Source organism: Peromyscus maniculatus, chromosome 4, assembly GCF_049852395.1.
Source record: "Peromyscus maniculatus bairdii isolate BWxNUB_F1_BW_parent chromosome 4, HU_Pman_BW_mat_3.1, whole genome shotgun sequence".
In the NCBI taxonomy this organism is placed as follows: Eukaryota; Metazoa; Chordata; class Mammalia; order Rodentia; family Cricetidae; genus Peromyscus; species Peromyscus maniculatus.
Window position 1 is genome coordinate 144,077,478 of NC_134855.1, and position 20,170 is coordinate 144,097,647.

The 20,170-nt window shown below is 52.6% G+C and overlaps 1 protein-coding gene across 3 annotated transcripts; it reads right to left on the reverse strand.

The window, feature by feature from the left end:
* Positions 1-377: 377 nt before the first annotated feature.
* On the reverse strand, positions 378-18,784 carry Gdap1l1 (ganglioside induced differentiation associated protein 1 like 1). 3 transcript variants are annotated; one of them, XR_013050955.1, is made up of 8 exons: positions 18,549-18,784; positions 18,107-18,248; positions 9,868-10,060; positions 8,377-8,550; positions 4,558-4,655; positions 3,601-3,715; positions 1,078-1,724; positions 378-981 (listed from the first exon to the last, which is right to left on the reverse strand). XR_013050955.1 is itself a non-coding variant. In XM_006971030.4 (6 exons), the coding sequence occupies exons 1-6, from the start codon at positions 18,284-18,286 to the stop codon at positions 1,381-1,383; spliced, it is 1,104 nt and encodes a 367-aa protein (XP_006971092.1). In that variant the 5' UTR covers positions 18,287-18,455; the 3' UTR covers positions 378-1,380. The 3 variants fall into 3 exon arrangements, 1 of the variants encoding a protein (XP_006971092.1); XR_001578548.3 differs by lacking the exon at positions 18,549-18,784 and having other exon boundaries at positions 18,107-18,455; XM_006971030.4 differs by lacking the exon at positions 18,549-18,784 and having other exon boundaries at positions 378-1,724; positions 18,107-18,455.
* Between the last annotated feature and the right edge of the window lie 1,386 nt (positions 18,785-20,170).

Here is a 20,170-nt window from a genome sequence, read left to right on the forward strand (position 1 = left end):
GCAAAATAAATAAACCTATGCCCTCTCTGGAACAAGTTATACTCCCAGTCTGAGCATTTTAATGTTTCTCCCCCCTGGAAATTATGGTGGGAACACGTGCCCTGGCCAACCCCTAAGAGGAATGTAAAGGAACGGATGCAAACACAGTCTATAAACTGTGAAGTTCTGTGCCCAAATGAAGTGGACTTAGGACAATGGCTGCAGCTTTTGACTGTACGTGAGGCTGCACTCCGTCCTTCCTCCACATCACGCTGTGGAACAACAGGCACTTGCCTCCTTGCCCAGCTGGCTTGCTCTCCCAAAGAGCTGGACCTGAAACCTCGCACCTCTGCCCTCCTCTCCTGACTTTGGAAATGAGAGTTGGGGAGACCACACGGTTTAGAAATGAAAAGCGATTGCTCTTCCTGGATGCTTTATTGGAGGCTCTAAGCGTGAGCGGCACTGACACCCAGACTCTTTCCCAACATGCAAAAGGCACAGGAAAGTGAGACCAGAGGGGGCAGTGTGGAGGAGAGACCCCACTGCATGCAGTATGGGGAGTCTCTGGGAAACATGGAAAGGTGGAGGTGGCGAGGGATGCACCCCTGCTCATGAGCTGAGACTGACCTTCAGAGGGAAGGCCAACATGGCTTTTGCTGAAAAGTCCCACCTGGAAGGGTGGGAACTCAACTCAAGGTAGGAGTGGCTGGTGGCGGCTGCCCTTTGGGATTTCTGAAGTGCCAGACTGCACCAGCTGGCCAATGAGAAAGGGAAGGGGGTGGAGGGGTGCCCATGGGATTAGTTGGTCCGAGCCATGGGTGGGTTTGGGGGTGCCACTGCTTGGCTTGAGCCAGTGCTGTCTCAGTCCTTGTCCAGGAGAAGAATGAGACCCCTTTCGATCTTCAGAGGCCTCCACAGGGACTCTGGCTCTCCAGTCCCAGACAGAGGTACTGGTTAGATGAGTTGGGTCTCGGTGTTGGCTTTGTCCTATAGACGAGGTCCCTGCCAAGAGGGAAGGGGAGGCTGGGGTCAGGCTCTCTGAGTCCCCAGCACCTCCCAGAACCTGGGCCCTGCTGGGTGGAACGTCCTGGGACTCACCTCAGATCCTAACCAGTCCCCACAGTAACGTCTTGAGACCTTGAATCAGAAGCAAAGGCATTCGGGTTTCTTTTCTCTCGCTTTTTCTCTCTCTCTCCTCTGGTAGAGCCGTGGCCTCAAATCACGGCGTTGGCAATGTCTACTTCTAAACTATGAAATGTCGTCACACTGACAATAGAATTACTGGGAAGAAGGGGCAGGAAGTTCTGTCCAGTGCTCATGGGACAGTGAGTTACTGAGAGGGAGTTGGGAAGCACACAGCACAGAGACACCGCCAGTCACACACCAGGCCCCAGCCCAGCTCTAGATGTATTTTTTCTTGAGGTACCAGTAGGCAAAGTAGCCCATCCCACCCAAGGAGCCCATGAGGAAGGATGCCCCAAAGAACGACGGCGGCTTCCGCTTGACCAGTCGGAACGCGTTGGGGATGACGGCTGACAGCAGCGTGGTGTGGATGTCCCCCAGGACTTTCCGGAAGGCGAAGCGTCTCTGGACCCTCTCAAAGAAGGACTGCAGGTTGGGCCGGCTGCCATCCTCCCAGTATTTCTTGGACAGTCCCAGGAACTTGAGGCGGTGCAGCGTGGCTCCCAGGAGGACATCCGCCAGGGTGAAGGCACAGCCACAGAGCCACAGCTCACATTTCTGCCCTGGAGAGGGAGAGGACACCTCGCACTCAAGCCCTGGCTCTGATCTGCCTGCCAGTGTCTCCTGAGGCCACCCCTCCTGAACCTCTTCAGTGGCTGCTGCCACGTCCTTCCCATACCGCCTTCCCTCTTAGGTCAACTGACTTGTAAATTGCAAACATCTACCTTATTTCCTTTCTTCCTTTTTTTTTTAGACAAGGTTTCATGTAGCCCAGGCTGGCCTCTAATTCACAATGTAGTGAAGATAACCTTGAACTTCTCATCCTCCTGTCCACACCCAAGTGTTAGGATTATAGGCTTATACCACCATACCAAGTGTGTGCAGGGGGGGGGGAGGTAATGGGAGGGGTCAAATCTAGAACTCTGTGCAAGCCAGGCAAACACTCTGCCAACTGAACTACATTCCCCCAGCCCTTTCTTTTTCTTTACTTTTTAGTTTTGGAGACAGGATCTATAGCTAAAACCGGCCTTACACTTGTTTTCCTCCTGCCTCAACCTCCAGAGTGCTGGGATTACGGGCTGCACCACCCGAAACTGTAGACTTACAGCCTAGCTGTTGGCCGATAGCTCCACCTAGTGTCACTCCCCATTCCAAATGTAATGTGTCCAGCAGGGACTTCCGGATTGTTGCTCCCCAGTCCACCACACACACCCCTTTGCTGTACTATCTCTCCTTCTGTTCGGTACCAGAGCCATGGTGCCACCACCAACTCTTCCTTCTGTTGCCCCCATAGTCAGTGAGCTGGTACTTCTTATTAACTTTATCTTCAGAACACATCCAGACTCCAGTGTCTGCCTCCACCACCCTGGCCTGAACAACCACTCTCTCCTACCCACATGGTCACAATGCTTTTTTTAAGTGATTCCCCTTGCCTCAGCTTCTGCCCCCTGAAGTCGACCCTCATCACAGCAGCCAGGGGGATGCTGCTAAGATCTAAATGGGATCCTGTCAAAACTGATGCCCTGTGGTCCTACCTGTGTGGTTTGCCCCAACTCCCTTCCGGGTCTCGGATTCTGCTTCCCCCTCAACTCTTACCCACCACACCGATCTCCTTGCAGATCCTCACGTCAAGCCGGCTCTCACCTCAGGGCCTATGCCTTGGCTGTCTCCTCTGCCTGGAGCAGTGTTCTCCTACCGAAGTGATGGGCTCAACTTATCTCCTCCATAGGCCTTTGCTGTCTTTTCAGGGGACTTCACAGACTATCAATTTAAAACTGAAGGGCTGAAGGTACAGCTCAGTTAGTAGCGTGCACTAGGCCCTGGGTTTGAGCCCCTGCCCTGAGTAAACTGGACATGGTAGAACACACCTGTAATCCCAGAATTTGAGAGATTGGGAGCAGGAGGAGCAGAAGTCTGTGGTCATTCTTTGCTGCAAAGTGAGTTCAGGGTGAGTCTGGGCTACTGGCTAACGGGGCAGGGTGGCGTGACAGGGACACCAGGCTAGGGTTGCTGCAAAGGTGTGGGTTGATGTGTCAGGGTCAGAGACGTTCTCTGCACCAGGCAGAGCCCCCGACATCCCCTTGCAGGGCCAGGTGACGCCATGAGTGCTGACAGCCACAACACCATCCTTTTCACACACAGGAGTAATGCATGTCACCTGCTGCCCACCCTGAGCACTCTGGATGTCTCTCACCTCACAGTGTCCCAATAATTCTGTCACTCTCCCCACTCTGTGTATGGGAGACTGAGGTCCCAGTGCAGGGAGGGACTTGTCAAGGCCACTGCTCCAGCCCTAGAACCTAGGTCTGCCTGACTCCCCAGCTCTTGACCCTGACAACTGGGAGGGCTCTGGGATCTCTGGGAGAAAGGGACTGGGGGTTGGCAGAGTGGGTCGGGAAGCAGGTGGGCTGAACCCTTTACCCCTGCTATGACACCCACCCTCATTCTCGAGTTTCCTCTTCTCCAGCTCTGCCTCAATCTGGTCAAGCACCATAGCCAGCTCCCCAAGGATCTTCTTCAGGTAGCTCACATCATCGTGCTCCAAGATCTTGGCCTACAGGCGGAACAGGCATCTGCTCAAGCATGAGCTGGTCTCAGGGGGGCCATGATATCCAGAGATGGAGTACTGCCTGCCCTCCCCCTGCACGATCCTGCCTTCAGACACCCACTCCAGTGTATGGCATGGCCCACCATCACAGTACACCCTCACCCAGGACTGAAGCTTGCCCACACTCCCTGGCACAGGGCTGGAGCAGTGCCACCACTGCTGTGTGCTAGGTGTACCAACGTTCTTTTCCCAGAGAATGGCTCTCTGCCAGTGAGGAGCTGTCTTGCTTCGAAGCACACGGAAGATGATCCGCATCCCATCAGGCAGTCTGTAGTCAATGGCAACTGATATGGGGGTATGAAAGCCTGCTATATGTGTGGTGCCTTTTACATCCCCATGTCTGTGGGGTCAGATGAGGCTCAGTCACATCCCCTTCCCTACCTTTCCCCTGTCCCTGGAGCGCTCTTACATACTGTCTGATGCAAGAACCTGTGCTCAGGGCTCTGTTTTCAGAGACAGCACAGACCAGAGGCAGGGGTGGGGTGGGCTTAGCTGTGGCTTTTCATGGCCAAGCAGACACGATAGATGAGACATGATTGGAGGATCAAACCAGTACTTTTTCCATGTCAAAGCATCTGCTGATCCTCCATCTAGAACCTTCTTCTACTTGGAGGGAGGGGACATAGTCAGAGCACTCACCATAGCTGTCCTGTCTGTGGGAGGGAGGGGATGTAGGCAGGGTGCTCATCATCGCTGTCCCTGTCTGTGGGAGGGAGGGGATGCAGGCAGGGTGCTCATCATAGCTGTCCCTGTCTGTGGGATGGAGGGGATGTAGGCAGGGTGCTCACCATAAGCTTCTTCTGCTTTGAAAGGTAGGGCTCAGAGAGCTGTGGTTCCTCTTCATGGTCCAGTTTCATGAGGTCTGTGGTGGCATTGGCCAAATGTCCTGGAACAGAACAGGAAAGGTCCTGTCTCCCTGCCCCCCAGGGCCTCTCCTTCCCACATGGCCAGGAGAGGGCCACCTGCCTGGGGCACAAGGGGCCAGTAAACCTTGTTGAAGAGGACACTGTAGCCTTGAGGAGGAAGAGGAAGAGGATGAGGAAGAGAAGGAGGAGGAAAAGAAGGAGAAGGAAGAGGAGAAGGAGGAGGAACAGTAGGAAGTAATGCTGGAAATGTGTAGAACCTGAAACCCAGAGCTGTTCACCTTCCCAGAATCCCCTCCCCCAAATGGAGCCAGTCCCAGCTGGAGGTGTCTTCAGAGCTCCTCACCTCAGATCAGGCCCTGTAGGCTTTTCCTCCAGCTCTCTCACGTTTACGCGCCTCTTTCCGATCTCCATCGCCCAGTGTGCACCTGTAAGCTCTCGCTTGGGTGAGTCTCACGGGGTTTCCTGTGTAGCCCTAGCTGGCCTAGAGCTTGCTGGATAGACCAGGCTGGTCTCAAGCTTGTGGTGATCCTCCTGCCTCTGTCTCCTAAGTGTTGGACTAGAGGTTCGCATCACCCCACCTCTCCCAAAGGGCTTCTGTGTACACCCTCCTGCCCCTGCCCCCTGTCTCCAGCTCATCCTGGGCCCCGTCAGGTAAGTGCTCCAGCTCTCAGCTTGCCTTCAGGAACCACGGGATCCATCTCTCTCTCAGCTGCTCTATCTCTCTGCCCCCATAACCCTGTCCCCACAGGGTACATCTCAAACACTCAAATCATTTCCCATGTACCAGACCACTCTAAACCTCCTGGTCCACATCTCATTTCCTGGAACAACCGTGTCCTCTATTCTTTTTTTTTCTTACAATTTATTAGTTTTATTTTGATATGTATGGGTGTTTGGCCTGAATGCATGTCTGTGCACACGTGTAATGCTCTAAGAGTCCTGAAGAGCGTGTCAGAGCCCCTGGAACCTGAGTTACAGTTTTAGCTGCCATGTGGGTTCTAGAAACAGAACCTGGGTCCTTTGCAAAAGCCACACCTGCTCTTACCTGCTGAGCCATCTCTCCAGCCCCCAGACCCTCTGTTCTTGAATGCCTCTTTCTGGATCTAGCTGAACATCTCCCCTCTATGACCGCCCCCCCCCCCCAGCTTCCAGATCTGACCTCAGGGCCTTTGTTCCAGTGTATGTTCTGCAGACTCTGCCGGGAGATGCAAACCTACCAACCTGGGCTGCCACAGCCCAACACCGCTCATCTACGGCCTCCGTGAAAAGCGTCCCTTGCGCAGTGCAGTGCATGGCCTATATTGTTTGCCGGATGTGGTCATTTGATGTTGGTGTACTTATCTGTTTCATAGCCTCTGAGCTCGTGCTCAGCTATAGCTAGATGAGACTCATCTCTGTTCCCCAAAAGCCCAGCACAGGCCTGGCCCAGAGCAGGATCCAGTGAGTGTTGGAGAAAGGAAGGGGATGGGCAAGAGTGTGAGAAGCTGCAGCCGTCAGGTAGCTGTCCTCCGAGGTCTCTTCACCTACCCCCCACCATGGCCTGATGCAGTCAACACTGTCAGCTCTTCCAGCTCTGGGCTATATTAACTCTCACTGACGTTTCATGAATGTGAAGGTCAAGCCAATCTCTCTCCATGGCTGCCCCTGTGCCTGTCTTTAGACTATGGAGAAGACCTTGGAACACGTTCACAGTCACTGCGGGCTGACTTTGCTCCTCTGCACTCTGTGAGGTGCCCCCGCCTTCCCTGTGGGATCCTAAAATTATCTCTGCTTCCTCAAAGGGATGAAAGCTGGGCCCACTCTGAACCCCACTGCCTTCCAGGTTCCATCAGATGGCTCAGGACAAGATCAGGCCTGTCACCTTATACCTCCGCTCTCAGGGCCTCTGTCTCCAGGAAATCCAGAACTGCTCATGTCAGGGCCCATAGCTCTTTCTCCGTAAAGTGCGCCCCTCTTCCAAGCCTGCTCCTCGGATTCACACGAGACCCTGCCACTGTCCTATGCTCCGCTCTGCCCAACTATACGTCCTTTGGCCACAATCCCAGGTGCTAGGACCAACATTTTCTGTTGCCCTGAGACCTCTGTGTTGTCCTGATCTTGATATTGGAACTATATCTAAAAATTTTTTTTTTGTTTTCTTTTGTTGAGACAGGGTTTCTCTGTGTTGTTTTGGTGCCTGCCCTGGATCTCACTCTGTAGACCAGGCTGGCCTTGAACTCACAGAGATCCACCTGGCTCTGCCTCCTGAGTGCTGGGACTAAAGGTGTGCGCCACTGTTGCCCAGCTAAAATTTTTAACTAATTGATTTGTGTACAGGTTATATATACAGACTAAAAACTCAAGCAAAGGGAAAGATATGCAATAAAAATAAATCTCCTTAGTCAGGTGTGGCAATGAATACGTCTGTAATCCCAGCACTTGGAGGCAGGAGAATCAGAAGTTCAAGGTCATCCTCAGCTACATAGTGAGTTCGAGACCAGATTGGACTACATGAGACTACATGTCTCAAAAACTTCCAAACCAAACCAAACCGTAATTACCTCTCTATCTTCAGACTCTCAGCTTTACTCCCTGGAGACTAACAGTACTGCAGTTTCTTGTACTCCCTGAAGCATCCCTTGCACCAAGAGTCCAGGGCATTCTTTAGTACTTGCTAGAGCAGGTGGCACACTACAAGCTTGTCCTCTCCACTTTTTGCCAGTCATTAGCATATCTTTGAGAAGATCCCATGTGTCTATTATTTTTCAGTATAAGAGCCCCATAATGGGTTTACTCTGTCTTCAACTCATAGACGCCAAGGTTGTTTCCAATGATGTTTCTCACCACACTATGGTGAGAAATTTGTATACACTTCTTGGTGCACAAGTTCAAGTGTTAGCTTGGGATAATCTTCAAGGCATGAGCCCTTTTGGCCTTTGGTACAGAGCGCCCTCACCCCCCATCCCTGGCTGTCCAAGTCTCCTTAGCTTGCACTGTCGTTACCGGACCTTGTCTTTGCTTCCAGGAGTGATGATCCCAGGATGGAGGAAGCTGCGTTTATCTCTATCTGTTGGCAGCCTCACCCAGGGCCCCGCTGATACTGCTGACATATAGGGGCAACAGCATAGAGACAGCTCCTGAGTCTTCCTCAAGGACTGAGATTCACAGCCTCCTCCTCCCTGCCTTCGCACAATGGTGAGACAGAGGGGGATGGGAGGGGAAAGGAGGTGACCACTTACGGAGCATCTAGGACTTATTAGACATGGTCATGGCTCTTCTGCCTACAGGACCACCAAATTCTATACCAGAATCTAGATGCAAATCCCCACGAGAAAACAATTGATGGGTCAACTGACTGGACCTAATTTTTATTCATTGAGTATGGGTAGGCTGCTAGTTAGGAGAGTACATGGGTGACCTTGGATCAGAGAACAGAGACCTACTGGGTGCCATGCCTGGGCAGCCTTCTGTGGAAACCTTAACCCTGATGTCACTCAGGCTCTTGGCTACCTATGCAGGGCCCTCCCCTTGACCTCAGTTGTCTGCAGCTGGGACTCCCTAGGAGGTCTCACAGACCTGGGAGAAGAGCCACTGGTGGGCCATCTGTGCAGTTATCTGAATGGGGCGGCAGGAGGGGGGTGCGCACAGGGAGGAAAGACAGAAAGGAGAGACAGAGGAGGGGAGGGAGGGATGAATAGACCCAGGAACCACAAGGAGGAAGTAATGGAAGGTGAACGGAGGGCTCTGTGGGGCAGGACTCACTGCGGATCTCAGCCGTGGCGTACTTGGGGATCATGGAATCCGTGGTGAGCTCAGGATGCAGGATGCAGCCGTGTGTGTAGGCGTCCATGGGCAGGGCATCCAGCAGTTCCCGGTATTGCAGCACTCGGGCGTGTTGTGGGCTGCCTGCCTCAGGCATCAGGGCCACCACATGCTCTGTGGGTACCACCAAGGGCTAGAGCAGGGTCCGTGCCTAGCCCCACCCATAGGAACCCTGAGCCCCAAATGCCATGCCTGGAAGTCCCAGACGTATCCTCCTGGGACTCAGCCACTGTCTATTGGGAATCCTGGTGACCCAGTGGCGACTCTGGGCTTCACTAAGCTATCCCTCATGGGGCCAGCGACTCCCAGTGCAGGATAGTAGCCAGGTGGAGGGAGGTGTGTGCCCAATGCTGCCTGCTTTCCACGGGCTGAAAAGCTGGATGCTTAGAACTTAATCCTCCTTGACTTGGCAAATAATTATTAATTATTCACATCCATGCTTCTTTTTTTTTTTTGAGATGGAATCTCACTTAGCATGCATCCCTGCCAATTCTCAAACTGGAGATTCTCCTGTCTCAGGCTCCAAAGTACTGGAAGTACAGAGTGTAAGCATGTGCCACTATGCCCAGAAAAAAAATATTCTCTAAAAAAAAAGTTGTTTTGAAGTTGGGTGTCATGGCACACACCTTTAATCCCAGCACCTGAGAAGCAGAGGCAGGGGAATCTCTGTGAGTTTCATGCTAGCCTGGTCTGCATAGTGAATTCTAGGCCAGATAGAGCTACATAGTGGGACCCTATCTCAAAAAAAAAATGTTATTTTGAGTTGAGGTGGGTCTCAGCATTGCCTCACACTGAGCCATGCAACTGAGCCTGGCCTTGAACTCCTGATCCTCCTTCACCTTCACCTACTAAGTGCTTAAATTACAAGCATGTGCTATCATGTCCTACTTGCTAATTCTTGCTCTTAAAAATAGTGCAAGCCTGGGCGCTGGGCCCACTGTCCCAGCCGCCTGAACCTCTCTCTGTCACAGGCAGCAAGTGCCTGAGCCTTAGAGGCCAGAGGGAGGGAGAGGTAATGGAGAAGTTCTGGGGTGTCTTGTGTGTATCTTCAGGGTTCCAAGTTGCCTGAGAGCATGCCAGCGGGGTTCCTGGGAGTCTGGTTCTAACTATGCTTAGAAGGTTGTAGGATACCGGGCCCTGAGAAATTTGATTCTGTCTATGGGAGCACGAGGGAATCCTGAGGTCCAGGGCTGAACCCGAATCTGCAAGGGGTCCTGGGGAAGGAATGGAGTTGTACCCCAACTGATCTGGGGTGCCAGAGAGAGATGTGTGGCCCTGGGGGCATCTGAGCCCTGACAGTAGCCTGTGGTTTCTTTGGGGGAACACTGAGTCCTGCCCACAGCTCTGTGGCTTGCTTAGGTTCAAAGATGGTGTCCGAGCCCATGGAATCCCTGTTGCATACCCCGCTCACACCTATGGGACATAGCATACCTCCTGTGAAGGTGCGTTCCACGTAGTCAATGATCTGGTCGTAGTCACTGATAATGTTGTCTCGGTGGATAATGACTGGCACCTCCTCACCCAGGTTGAGCCGCATGAACCAGGGCTCCTTGTGCTCGCTCTGCGGCAGGCTCACATCCCTCTCTTCACAGGCCAGGCCCTTCTCTGCGATCACCAGCCGCACCTGCAGGCACCAGGGTCAGAGCGGGGGAAGGCGGGTGGACACAGGGGACACTCTGCCCGGGTGGGGGAGGCGTGCAGGAAAGGAGGTCAGAGGTCACACACAAGAGGGGACACTTGCTTGCAGCCCATTCTTGGGCATTTGGGTAGGGGGTTATGGCTCAGGGTCATGTGCTTGGGGGTTGGAGAGAAATGCAGCCCTAGGCTGAAACACAGGGTAGTGCCGCCTGGCGGCCAAGGGGCTAACATGTTGGGCCGGGGTTCCAGCTGTGCATATGTGGGCGAATCGCCTCAACCCCCAAGGCCAAATGAAAGTATTAATAGCTCCAAGTTTGTGTCTAGCACACAGATGGTGCTCAGTTCATGTTTATTGTTACCATGATGCAGACACTCAGGGGTAGATCTGGCCAGGAAATTCACAGAAATTTCAAGTGTCATTATAACCAAGAGCTAAATGTCTCAGATGATTTGGGGAACCAAGTGCGGTAGAAGATAACGTGCCTATATCCCCACAGTCCTGCTTTGCTCTAAACACTGTCCCATCTCCATTGCCTGGTTGGATGCTGGCAACAGCCACCAGAGGACAAAGCAAGGGGGCATCTAAAGCCAAGAGAGGGCTGGCATCGTGCCCCATGTCACATAGCTGCTTAGCAGCCAGCTTATAACTAGAAGCAATGGTTCTAGACCAGGGTCCTCTTTTGGGGCGTTTCCTCTAGGGAGCTGTGGGGCTAACCTCTCCTGAGTTTTCCCTTATGTCTCTAGAAGGCCAATGTGACTAGGCACACACCTGACTCATGCTGTGTCTGGGGACCTGGAAGACGCCCAAAGTTCTTGTAGCCCAGTTGCCCTCACAGGTGGGGTGAGACTCGGGAAAGAGGATGGTCTTGACCCAGATCTCTGGGAAGGGGATGGTGGCAACCCACTCCTACACTGCCCTCCCATCTTTTGGCTCCAGTCCAGAGCCAGGAGGCCACCTCCAAAAGAGGCAGAGGCCATTCTCGAGCATCCTGTCCACCCACACCAGAGATGGCAAGTCCTGGGCTGAGCATCCCGACCCCCTCCGAGATCCCAGGCATCAGAAGAGGAATCTAGGGTCAGAATCACAGGCTTGTGTCTGTTCCAACCCAGAAGGTGGCTTTAAAAGTCCTCTTACTTCTGGGAGCCTCCTCCTGTACGGAGTCCCATTGTGTCCCCTCAGACGGCTGTGGGAGGAGTCACAGCCCCACCCTGTATGATGCTCCCATACACTGTAGGGGTGATGTGTTTTAGCTCCTTGGATTAGACCAGGTTAGACTGGAGTCGTTTGGGAAGGCAGACTCTCAATGGCTAGTGTTCTGTCAACCTGACACAGACTGGAGTCATTTGGGAAGGCGGACTCTCAATGGCTAGTGTTCTGTCAACCTGACACAGACTGGAGTCATTTGGGAAGGCGGATTCTCAATTGAATGCCTCCGTACCAGCCAGCTGTAGCCAAGTCTGCAGTGCATTTTCCGGGTTAATGGTTGATGTGGGAAGGCCCAGATCATTGGGGGCAGGGATACCCCTGGCCATGTGGTCCTGGATGGTAGAAGGAAGCAGGCTGAGCAAGCCATGGGGAGCAAGCCAGTAAGCAGCTCTCCGCTATGGCCTCTGCCTCAGTCCTTGACTCCAGGTTCCTGCCCTGCTTGCGTTCCTGCCCTGACTTCCTTCAGTGACTGAAGACTGTTCTCAAGACTGTTACTTGAGAGTTATAAGCTAAGGTAAACTCTTTCCTCCTCAAGCTGCTTTTGGTCAGTTTGGTTTTTATCACAGCAATAGACTAAGACATGTGGTTTGGGAGACAGAGAGACTTGGAATTGAAGCCCCACCCTACTGGATGTTTGCTATGTGATCTGACAAGTCACTTGACCACTCTGATCTCTGTGTAGCCCTGCTGTCCTGGGACTCACTCTATAGACCAGACTGGCCTTGACCTCATGGAGATCTGAATGCCTCTGCCTCCTTAGTGCTAGGATTAAAGGTATGCGCCACTACCACCTGGCTGACTACTCTGATATCTGTTGGTATAGTTTATTTCTGTAAGATGTGGACAGAGTCTCAGCACAGTTAATCCATGGTCCTAACATGGACACACACACACACACACACACACACACACACTGCACTCCCACCTGGAGCCCTTCATGGTTCACACTCGCAGCTAATGTGGACACCCTTCCTTCTGTTTGGTGGCTGTGCAAAGAGAGGTCATTCACCCTTGAACTTCCAACACTCACTCACAGCTTCATTTGCTCTATTCGCCAAATGCTAGTTCTATAGAACTGGGCTAGACATGGGGACCCAGCTCATCCTCCTGGCTCTGCTGTGTGACCACAGCTGTCACTGACTGCAGAGCGGGCAGCCTGGGGCAGCATCTGTTTGCTCTAGGTGTGTGAGTGGGCAAGTGTGTGTGCATGTGTACAGTGTGCTTGTGTGAGTGTAAAGGAAGTGTGTGTACTCGGCCTGGCACAGCGTGTGTGTGTGTGTGTGTGTGTGTGTGTGTGTGTGTGTGTGTGCATATGTGAGCCCACTCGTGGGGGGCATGCTGTACTGTGTAGAGGCCCCTAAGCTTTGAGGTGGAGCTGGGCAAGAGCAAACACCTGGTCCCTTCTTCTTGTGTATCCCAGTGGCCTTCGGCTCTGCCAAGCTGGGGGAGGGAGGCTCCTGGTCAACCTGGGACTTCCCAGTGGCTGGAAAGAAGACCAAGCCAGGCCTTTGTCCTTGGCCTTGGCCTTCTGCCCCATCAGGGCACTTTTCACCAGAAGCCACACTCTGGGCTGTGCCCCGAGGCTCCCTTGAGGGAGTCAGGTAGGGGCTTCTGCCTAGGGAGGGACTATCTTTAGAGACACAGTAGCCCTGCTTGGAGCTGCCTCAGGTCACGCTGGCAGATGGCCAAGGAGACTTTCACCTTTAGCGGAGCTGAAGGCCAGAGCCATGTGCCATCTTGCAGGGGAGAGAACCCAGGCCCAAGGGAAGGGCACACAGCCACCACAGCCATCTGCCACTCCATCTCCTGGAGACTTGGCTAGACCCAGGGGGTCACCACTCTGTGTGACCATCTCTGGGGAAATCTGTCTCCTTTGTGGGCACCTGGAAAGTGTTTCCTGGTGCCTCATTGGGGTGTCTCAGAGTGGGATGGTTGTGATGGTCTGGGTTGTCTTTTCTGCACAGTAATGTAGTTGCTGTGTGACTTTGTAAAAGGCACTCAGAGTCTCTGAGCCTTATTTATTTTTCCAACGCCCCTTCCCCTTAATACTATTTATGAACAGCTGCCAATTTACCAAAGCAAATACTTTTTAATTTAATTTATTATTATTATTATTAATTTTTTTTGTTTTTTTGAGACAGGGTTTCTCTGTGTAGTTTTGGTGTCTGCCCTGGATCTCGCTCTGTAGACCAGGCTGGCCTCAAACTCACAGAGATCCACTTGGCTCTGCCTCCCAAGTACTGGAATTAAAGGTGTGCGCCACCACCACCGCCCGACAATTTTATTATTATTATTATTATTATTATTATTATTTTTTGAGACAAGGTCTCTAGCCCAAGCTGACTCTGCCTCTCTAGATAGTCAAAAATGACCTTGAACTTCCACCCTCAGGCCTCTGTCTCCCCAGTGCTGGGGTTACAGGTGTGTGCTACTACACCTGGTTTTTCAGACACCAGTGGCTTATAAATTTCCAATGCTGTTCATTGGGCACCTACAAGCCAGGCCTTGCGCTAAGTGCTGGAGGCCCTGTGGTGAACATAACAGACCCCCGTTCTGCCATTGCTGACATTCCCACAGGACAGATGGAGGGAGGATGTCAAGACAACAGGGCAGCGCCATGGGTACAACTTCGAAGAGGATGGAGTATCTCAACAAAACTCCAACAAGGTAATGGAGTGGTCCACATGGGGCCCTGGGCAAGGGAGCTGCAGAGGAAGAGCAGCCATTGCAGAGGCACTAAGCAGAGCCGTAGGGACATGTCTGAAGCAACGGGAAGCCAGGATGGGTGGGGGAGGACCAGGGATGGAGTACAGGGGGCGTAATGAGGAATCCCAGACTCAGGTGGGGGGGGGGCATGTGCAAATAAATGCAGGGAGCCAGTGAGGACAGGAATGCCATGTCTGCAGTGACAGAAGCTACCTGGCTGCCATCCTCTCTTCAAGGATGTGGGCCATAAGGTCTGGTGTGGGTGTGGCTTCACAGTTGTAGTTACTCAAAGTATGTATATATTCACTGGGACTTGAACACGACCTGCTGCCAGATTGTGTTAGATCGTGGGCTAGTGCAGAAAGACACGTCATTACATAAAAGAGTGGTATTAAAAATATTTCCATAGCTGACCTTGAAAATGACTGGTTCCCTTTCTGCTCTAATAACCCTATCGTGGAACATTATTCAACTGAAAGCAGCATGCTGAGAAGGGTCCATGGGCCTTCTGTAACTGACTGCCAACCAGGTTAGACCCCTTCGGATCACTGTGAGGACTCGGAGTCTCTCCTGGAGGGAGCAGGGAGCTACTGTGGGTGCCTGGGCCGGAGTGTGCTGAGCATGCCGCAGGCGGGTCGGTAGGAAGTGCCCAGAAGTTTCTAAGGCAAGGTAGTTAGTTGCCCTTCCAGTTCTTGCATGGTGTCAGGACTGGTCCCTGGCAGGACCCAGACCTAAGACTTTTAACACTGGGAGCTGAAGGCTGGGATACAGACTTCTTATAGGTGCTGCCAGGACAGAGGCAGGACCCACAAGAATAGAGCGGAGGAACCTTGAATGTTGCAGGGGGCCAGGGTGGCCTGAGATTTGCTCTCATAGGAATAGCAAGACCATCAGCAGGCCACTCTCTTATATCTTTCTCCTGTGCCAGGTGCTGTACTGAGAGTCTTATGTGAACTAAACCACACGTCCCCTACAGGGACTCAGGGATGTGGGACCAGTACTCATGAGTCCCCTGGCACTGTCAAGATCTGTCAAGTTCTAAACTTTACAAGAGGAAACAAGCCCAGAGACTATGAGTGACCTGGTAAAGCTACTCAGTAGCAAGTAGCTTAGTTCTTAAAAAAAGGAGGGGACAGGTATAAGGGGAGTGGTGTGTGTGTGTGTGTGTGTGTGTGTGTGTGTGTGTGTGTGTGTGTGTGTAAGGCAGAGTACACTGAGTAGGGAAGGCTATTCTTTCTGCACGGGGAAGGAGAGATCCTGACAGGTTGTAGCTTTGATTTTTTTTTCCTATGGAGGAAACTGAGGACCAGAGACGGCCAAGGGTGTACCTAGTTAGTGGAACTGTAGTCCTCTGACTCCCTGATTTCTGCCCCTCTCGGCATCCCTCTTGTCCTGAGAGGCAGAGGAAGCCAGAGAAGGAACATCCTTAGAAGCCATGATCATAATCCCTGTATTCAGTCACAGCTTCTCCCAAACGCCTTGGTCTCCAACGATCAACCATGATGGTGTCTGACTATCCCCTGTCAGTGTGCAGCTGTGTGAGGCAGGTATTCCATGTGTGACTTTGCATAACACCTTTCCACCTCACACCCTCAGACGGAGGTGCTATTGTTGCCCACAAAAGACCAAACAAAGTGAAACCTAGAGAGGTTATGATACCACAGGGCCATGAGGCTGAGAGGGACAAGGACCTTGAATCTGGCTCACGACACAACCGGTGTCTTCATGGCAGTCAAGGATGACAGAATCCTCGGCACATGCTTTCTAGAAGTCCATGTATTGCCTCCTTTCAGTGACCTTTACCCTCAGTTTACCAAATGCATAACTGAGATATCAGAGTCAAAGTAATGTATACATATCACCCTGCTAGTCAGGGGCAACCCAGCTGTCTGGGCCCAAAGTCTATGCCTTGGGCTCCTGCCTGGTCTTGCTGCTACAGATCTCCAGTGCCCCCAGGGGTTGCCATGAGTCTCTGCAGTAGGCCATTTCTGCAAGTAACAGCTCAGTACCACCGAGGCCAGGTTTCCCAGAGGCACCTGTGGTGAGAGTCTGCCGCAAGCATGGCCTCAGGGCCAAAAGGGATGATGGAACGCACCTGCTGAGTTCCTACTGCACACCAGGCTCTTACCACACACCTGAGTTCTGGAAACCCCTCCAGGAAATCTACAGGTCTAGAGAGAAGGGCCTGTTCGCAGGCGGGGATGTGGAGTCACAACCAGGGGAAGTGACTTGCCCAGAGTCACTCAGTGGGTAAGCGGCCGAGAGAAGAACCGCCAAGCTCATCCTCCTCCTGTGTGCTGCCTCCAGGCTGCTGTGCCTCTACCCTGGTGGGGGAAGCAGGAGGATGGATGCCTAGGCTAGCTGCAAAGACACTCAGCCTAAAGGATGCTGCCGTGAGCAGTCCCTTCCCTAACTCAAGCCCACCTATGCCCTGTGCTCAGGCTGAGGGAAGAGCAGGAGACCCTCTCAAGGGACAGGAGAGGGATGCCTCTCCCTGCCCCACCTTGTGTCTCAGTCACTGAGGCCTGCTTCTTGAAGGTCTGGCTTGGGGAAGGTTCTGGGATCTGGAGGTCAGTCTGACCCATCTCCAAATCCTCAGTGCCTTCTACAACCCAGGGCATGCTCAGCAAGCAGGTAGGTGCTTGGTAAGCACATGCAAAATGCATGGACAGGTCTCAGAATGACCTTGGCTAACTTTGACTTTTCTTTATCTAGCATTTTTTATTTTACTCGATGCTGAGACTTCAGCCCAGAGCCTCAGGCAGGTTAAGCACAAGCTCTTCCACCGAGCTGATCCCCAATCTCATTTCCTAACACTTTAATAACTCCTCACACCCTATCAGCAGACCCTCCATCCCTCCCCAGACACCAACCAACATCAACACTCTGTGCACAGTCTCACTTCATCTTCACGGTAGTGGTGTGCGTCCCATTTTACAGATCAGAACACTTAGCCTTTGGAGAGGCAAATGGGGGCATCCAAAGCTCCATGGTGGGCCAGCAAAGAAGAGCTCACTAGACTCTACTTGCCCTCAGACTCAAGGACTCTAAACTGCGTGACCAAACAGTGATGGGTGGCCCAACCTTCTCAGTATCACCTATGTGGGCCTCTAGACTAACCAAGCCATCTGGGGCAGAATCCAGCGAGCTGTGTCTTAGCCAGGATCACGAAGTGATTTCAAGGCTCAGTGGGGTGTGAGTAGAGCCAGCCTGGAATACTGTTGTGTCACTCCTTAAACAGCCCTTCCAGCAACTCTACCGAGGGGCTGAAGTTCCTGGTGGCTATTGTTACCGCTATCACTATCCCATTTTCCAGGTTATAAAACTGAGTCTGGGCCAAAACGCAAATGCAAGTCTGGTTTCCAAGGCACTTATCTTCAGCAACCCCCACCCCCGTGTGTAAAATAAATGTATGGAAAGAGGGGAGGAAGAACTGGGTAGTCAGATTACAGCGCGGGCTTGGCTCTAGCAGGACCTAGCTCTGGGCTCTGGCCATGGTGCTGAACCTACAGGGTACATACAGGGCTATCGCCCAGCTGGGTATTGGGGCGCAGTATCTGGTCTCACTCCCACAAAGCGGGAAACCCAGTGATAGCACTAGGGTGTACTCTCAACTGCTCCTACCCCCAGCAAGTCGGGAAAGGGTCTAAGGGGCCAGAGCCAGTCTGTGCCTTTAAGAGCAAAGCACAGATCTGATGGGCTGCTCTGAGGGGATGGATTAACTCCTTCCTTCTCGGAGCAAGAGAAAAGGGTGACGGCTGGGACAGACTTTCCAAGCCCAGACTGAAGAAGACCCCCGCCAGAACCGAGGGCCTGGGAGCTGTGTCTTGGGAGCTCACGGTGTCTGGGACAGCGGGTGGGAGGGAAAGCTGGCCCAATGTGAGGCTTCCTCGGTTCAGTCCCTGATATCAGGCCGCTTGCCGGCAGGGCCGGTCTGTCCCCGGCCTTTGTCTCTTGGTTCAGGTGTCCCCAGGAGGGAACGAGGCCTAAGGAAATGCTCCTGGAACTGGGGCTGGGCTCTGCGGTGGACAGGACAGACCCCTCCGCGGAAGCTGGTGCCACCTGCCCCTCGTGGCGGTCCCCTCCCAGCCTCCCGTCCGCACCCTGCGCCCCCTCTACCTTCTGCGAACTGAAGGACTGGGTCCAGTGGTACAGAACCAGGCTCTCCTTGGGCCAATGGGCGGGGCTGGATGCCTCGGGCGCGTCGGGGGCCTCCACCGGCTTGGCTGCATCGCTTTCCAGCGCTGAGATGGGCCACCAGCTGCAGTTGGTGGGGGTCAGATTGTTGGGGGTCGCCATGACAGCCCGCGATCGGAGGAGGAAGGAGGCGGCTCGGCAGCGGCTCGCTGGCGCCCAGCATCACATGGCCTCTCCGAGCCTGCCCCTCTTCCTCCTCCCCCTCCCCGCGATGTCATTACTCACTGGGTGCAGGGGGAGGGGCAAGGGGATCCCGGGGCTCTTTCCTCCTCCTCCTCCCATCTGTGGGTCCTCCCTGAGGGCCCCAGGGAAGGAAGGATGCAGGAAACCGAGGCGAGTGGACCGCGCCCCCCAGAGCACTCACAGCTGGCCCGTCACCTGCGGAAGACTCCACCATCATAATACATTTGTGTCTCTCAATCTTGCAATAGCGCCTCTTAGTTTAGATAAAAGGCAGTATAGAGGTCTATTTAACCCTTTTCATAAGTAGTGTCAGGAAATAACCCCATTTGAAACTGCTGTTTTCTGACTTTCCCCCTCCTAAAGGGCTTCCAACAGCAGAAGGGAATAAACTACAATTTATTAAGCACGTAAGTGCTTCCTCTAGCAGGCACCTCACTAAGGGTTTCACAGCTGTCCACCCTTTGGCCTGTTTTACAGAGGAAGAAAGGAAGGCTCCGAGAAGTGACCTTGCTCAAGGTGACTGGGCTGCTGACTGGTGGGGCCGAGATTCAAGCTCAAGGCTAGCTGCATGCAGGACAGGACCGGCTGGTGACTTAGCAACCCTGCAAGCGGCAGCTCAAGCCCTTTAAAGGAATCTCAGCTCTGTGGACATGACTTACCCAGATGAGAAGGGAGAGGTACCATTAGTGCAATCCTAGGTTACACCTTTACTCCAGGAGATGTAGCCAGGTAGGAGTCTGGAGACAGCCCCTGTGCCTCCCTCTTTAGGTATCTTGAATGTTCTTTGGAACTTTATGTGAAGTTCCTTCGCACACTCATGCTTCTCTTGGAGAACCTTTTATCTTTTTTTTTTCTTTTTAAGATTTATTTATTTATTTTTATGTGTATAGGTGTTTTTGTCTGCATGTGTATGTCTGTGTACTATATTGCATGCCTGGTACCCTCAGACGCCAGAAGAGGGCGTCAGATCCCCTGGAACTGAAGTTACAGACAGTGTGAGCCACCATGTGAATTTGAACCCCAGTTCTCTGGAAGAACAGCCAGTGCTCTTAACTGCTGAGCCACATCTCTTCACTCCCGGAATGATATATCTTAATTTACCTTTGAGAAGTGGACCCGAAGACAGTAGATGAAAATACACTTGCTGAGCCAGGCGGTGGTGGTACACACCTTTAATCCCAGCACTCAGGGAGGCAGGAGGCAGATCTCTGTGAGTTCAAGGCCAGCCTAGTCTACAGAGTGAGTTCCAGGACAACCAGCGCTACACAGAGAAACCCTGTCTCAAAAAACAAACAAACAAACAAAAACAACCCCCCAAACAAAACAAAAACAAAAAACAAAACAAAAACAAACAAAAAGAAAATACACTTGTTGGCCCCTTAAGGAGCGGGAGAAATTCCGAGAAATATATCCTTGGGCAATGCCTGCAAATGTCACAGAGTGAATTTACATAAACCAGTTTTACAGAGAACCACTGTCATGAGCCTCATTGTTCAATCCTGCTCTTAGGACTTAATGTCACTGGGAGAGCAGGCCTCTCAGTTTGCTACTTTGGACTCCCATGTACCTTACCTCACAGACTGTAAGTGTGTGTTAAAGAAAGGTGTTTCTTCCTTCTACTAGGTGAGCAAATGTCTGCGGCTTCCATTTTTCCCTTTCTGCCATGGCTGCCAGGAAGCTTGGACCTGCATTTTCTAAGTCTCGTCACAGCACTAGCCTCCCTGTTCAGGAAATTCTTTGTCATATCCTATGATTTTTTCTTCTTCTTTCTCTTTGGAGAGTCTTGTTCACAGTTTGATTTTG

Excerpts from the sequence above, each read along its gene's own strand:
- Gdap1l1 (XM_006971030.4), bottom strand. The coding sequence starts at position 18,286 with ATGGCGACCCCCAACAATCTGACCCCCACCAACTGCAGCTGGTGGCCC. Across the intron at positions 10,061-18,106 it reads AGTCCTTCAGTTCGCAGAAG|GTGCGGCTGGTGATCGCAGA; the intron begins GTAGAGGGGGCG and ends TGGTGCCTGCAG. Across the intron at positions 4,656-8,376 it reads CGCCACGGCTGAGATCCGCA|GACATTTGGCCAATGCCACC; the intron begins GTGAGTCCTGCC and ends GTTCTGTTCCAG.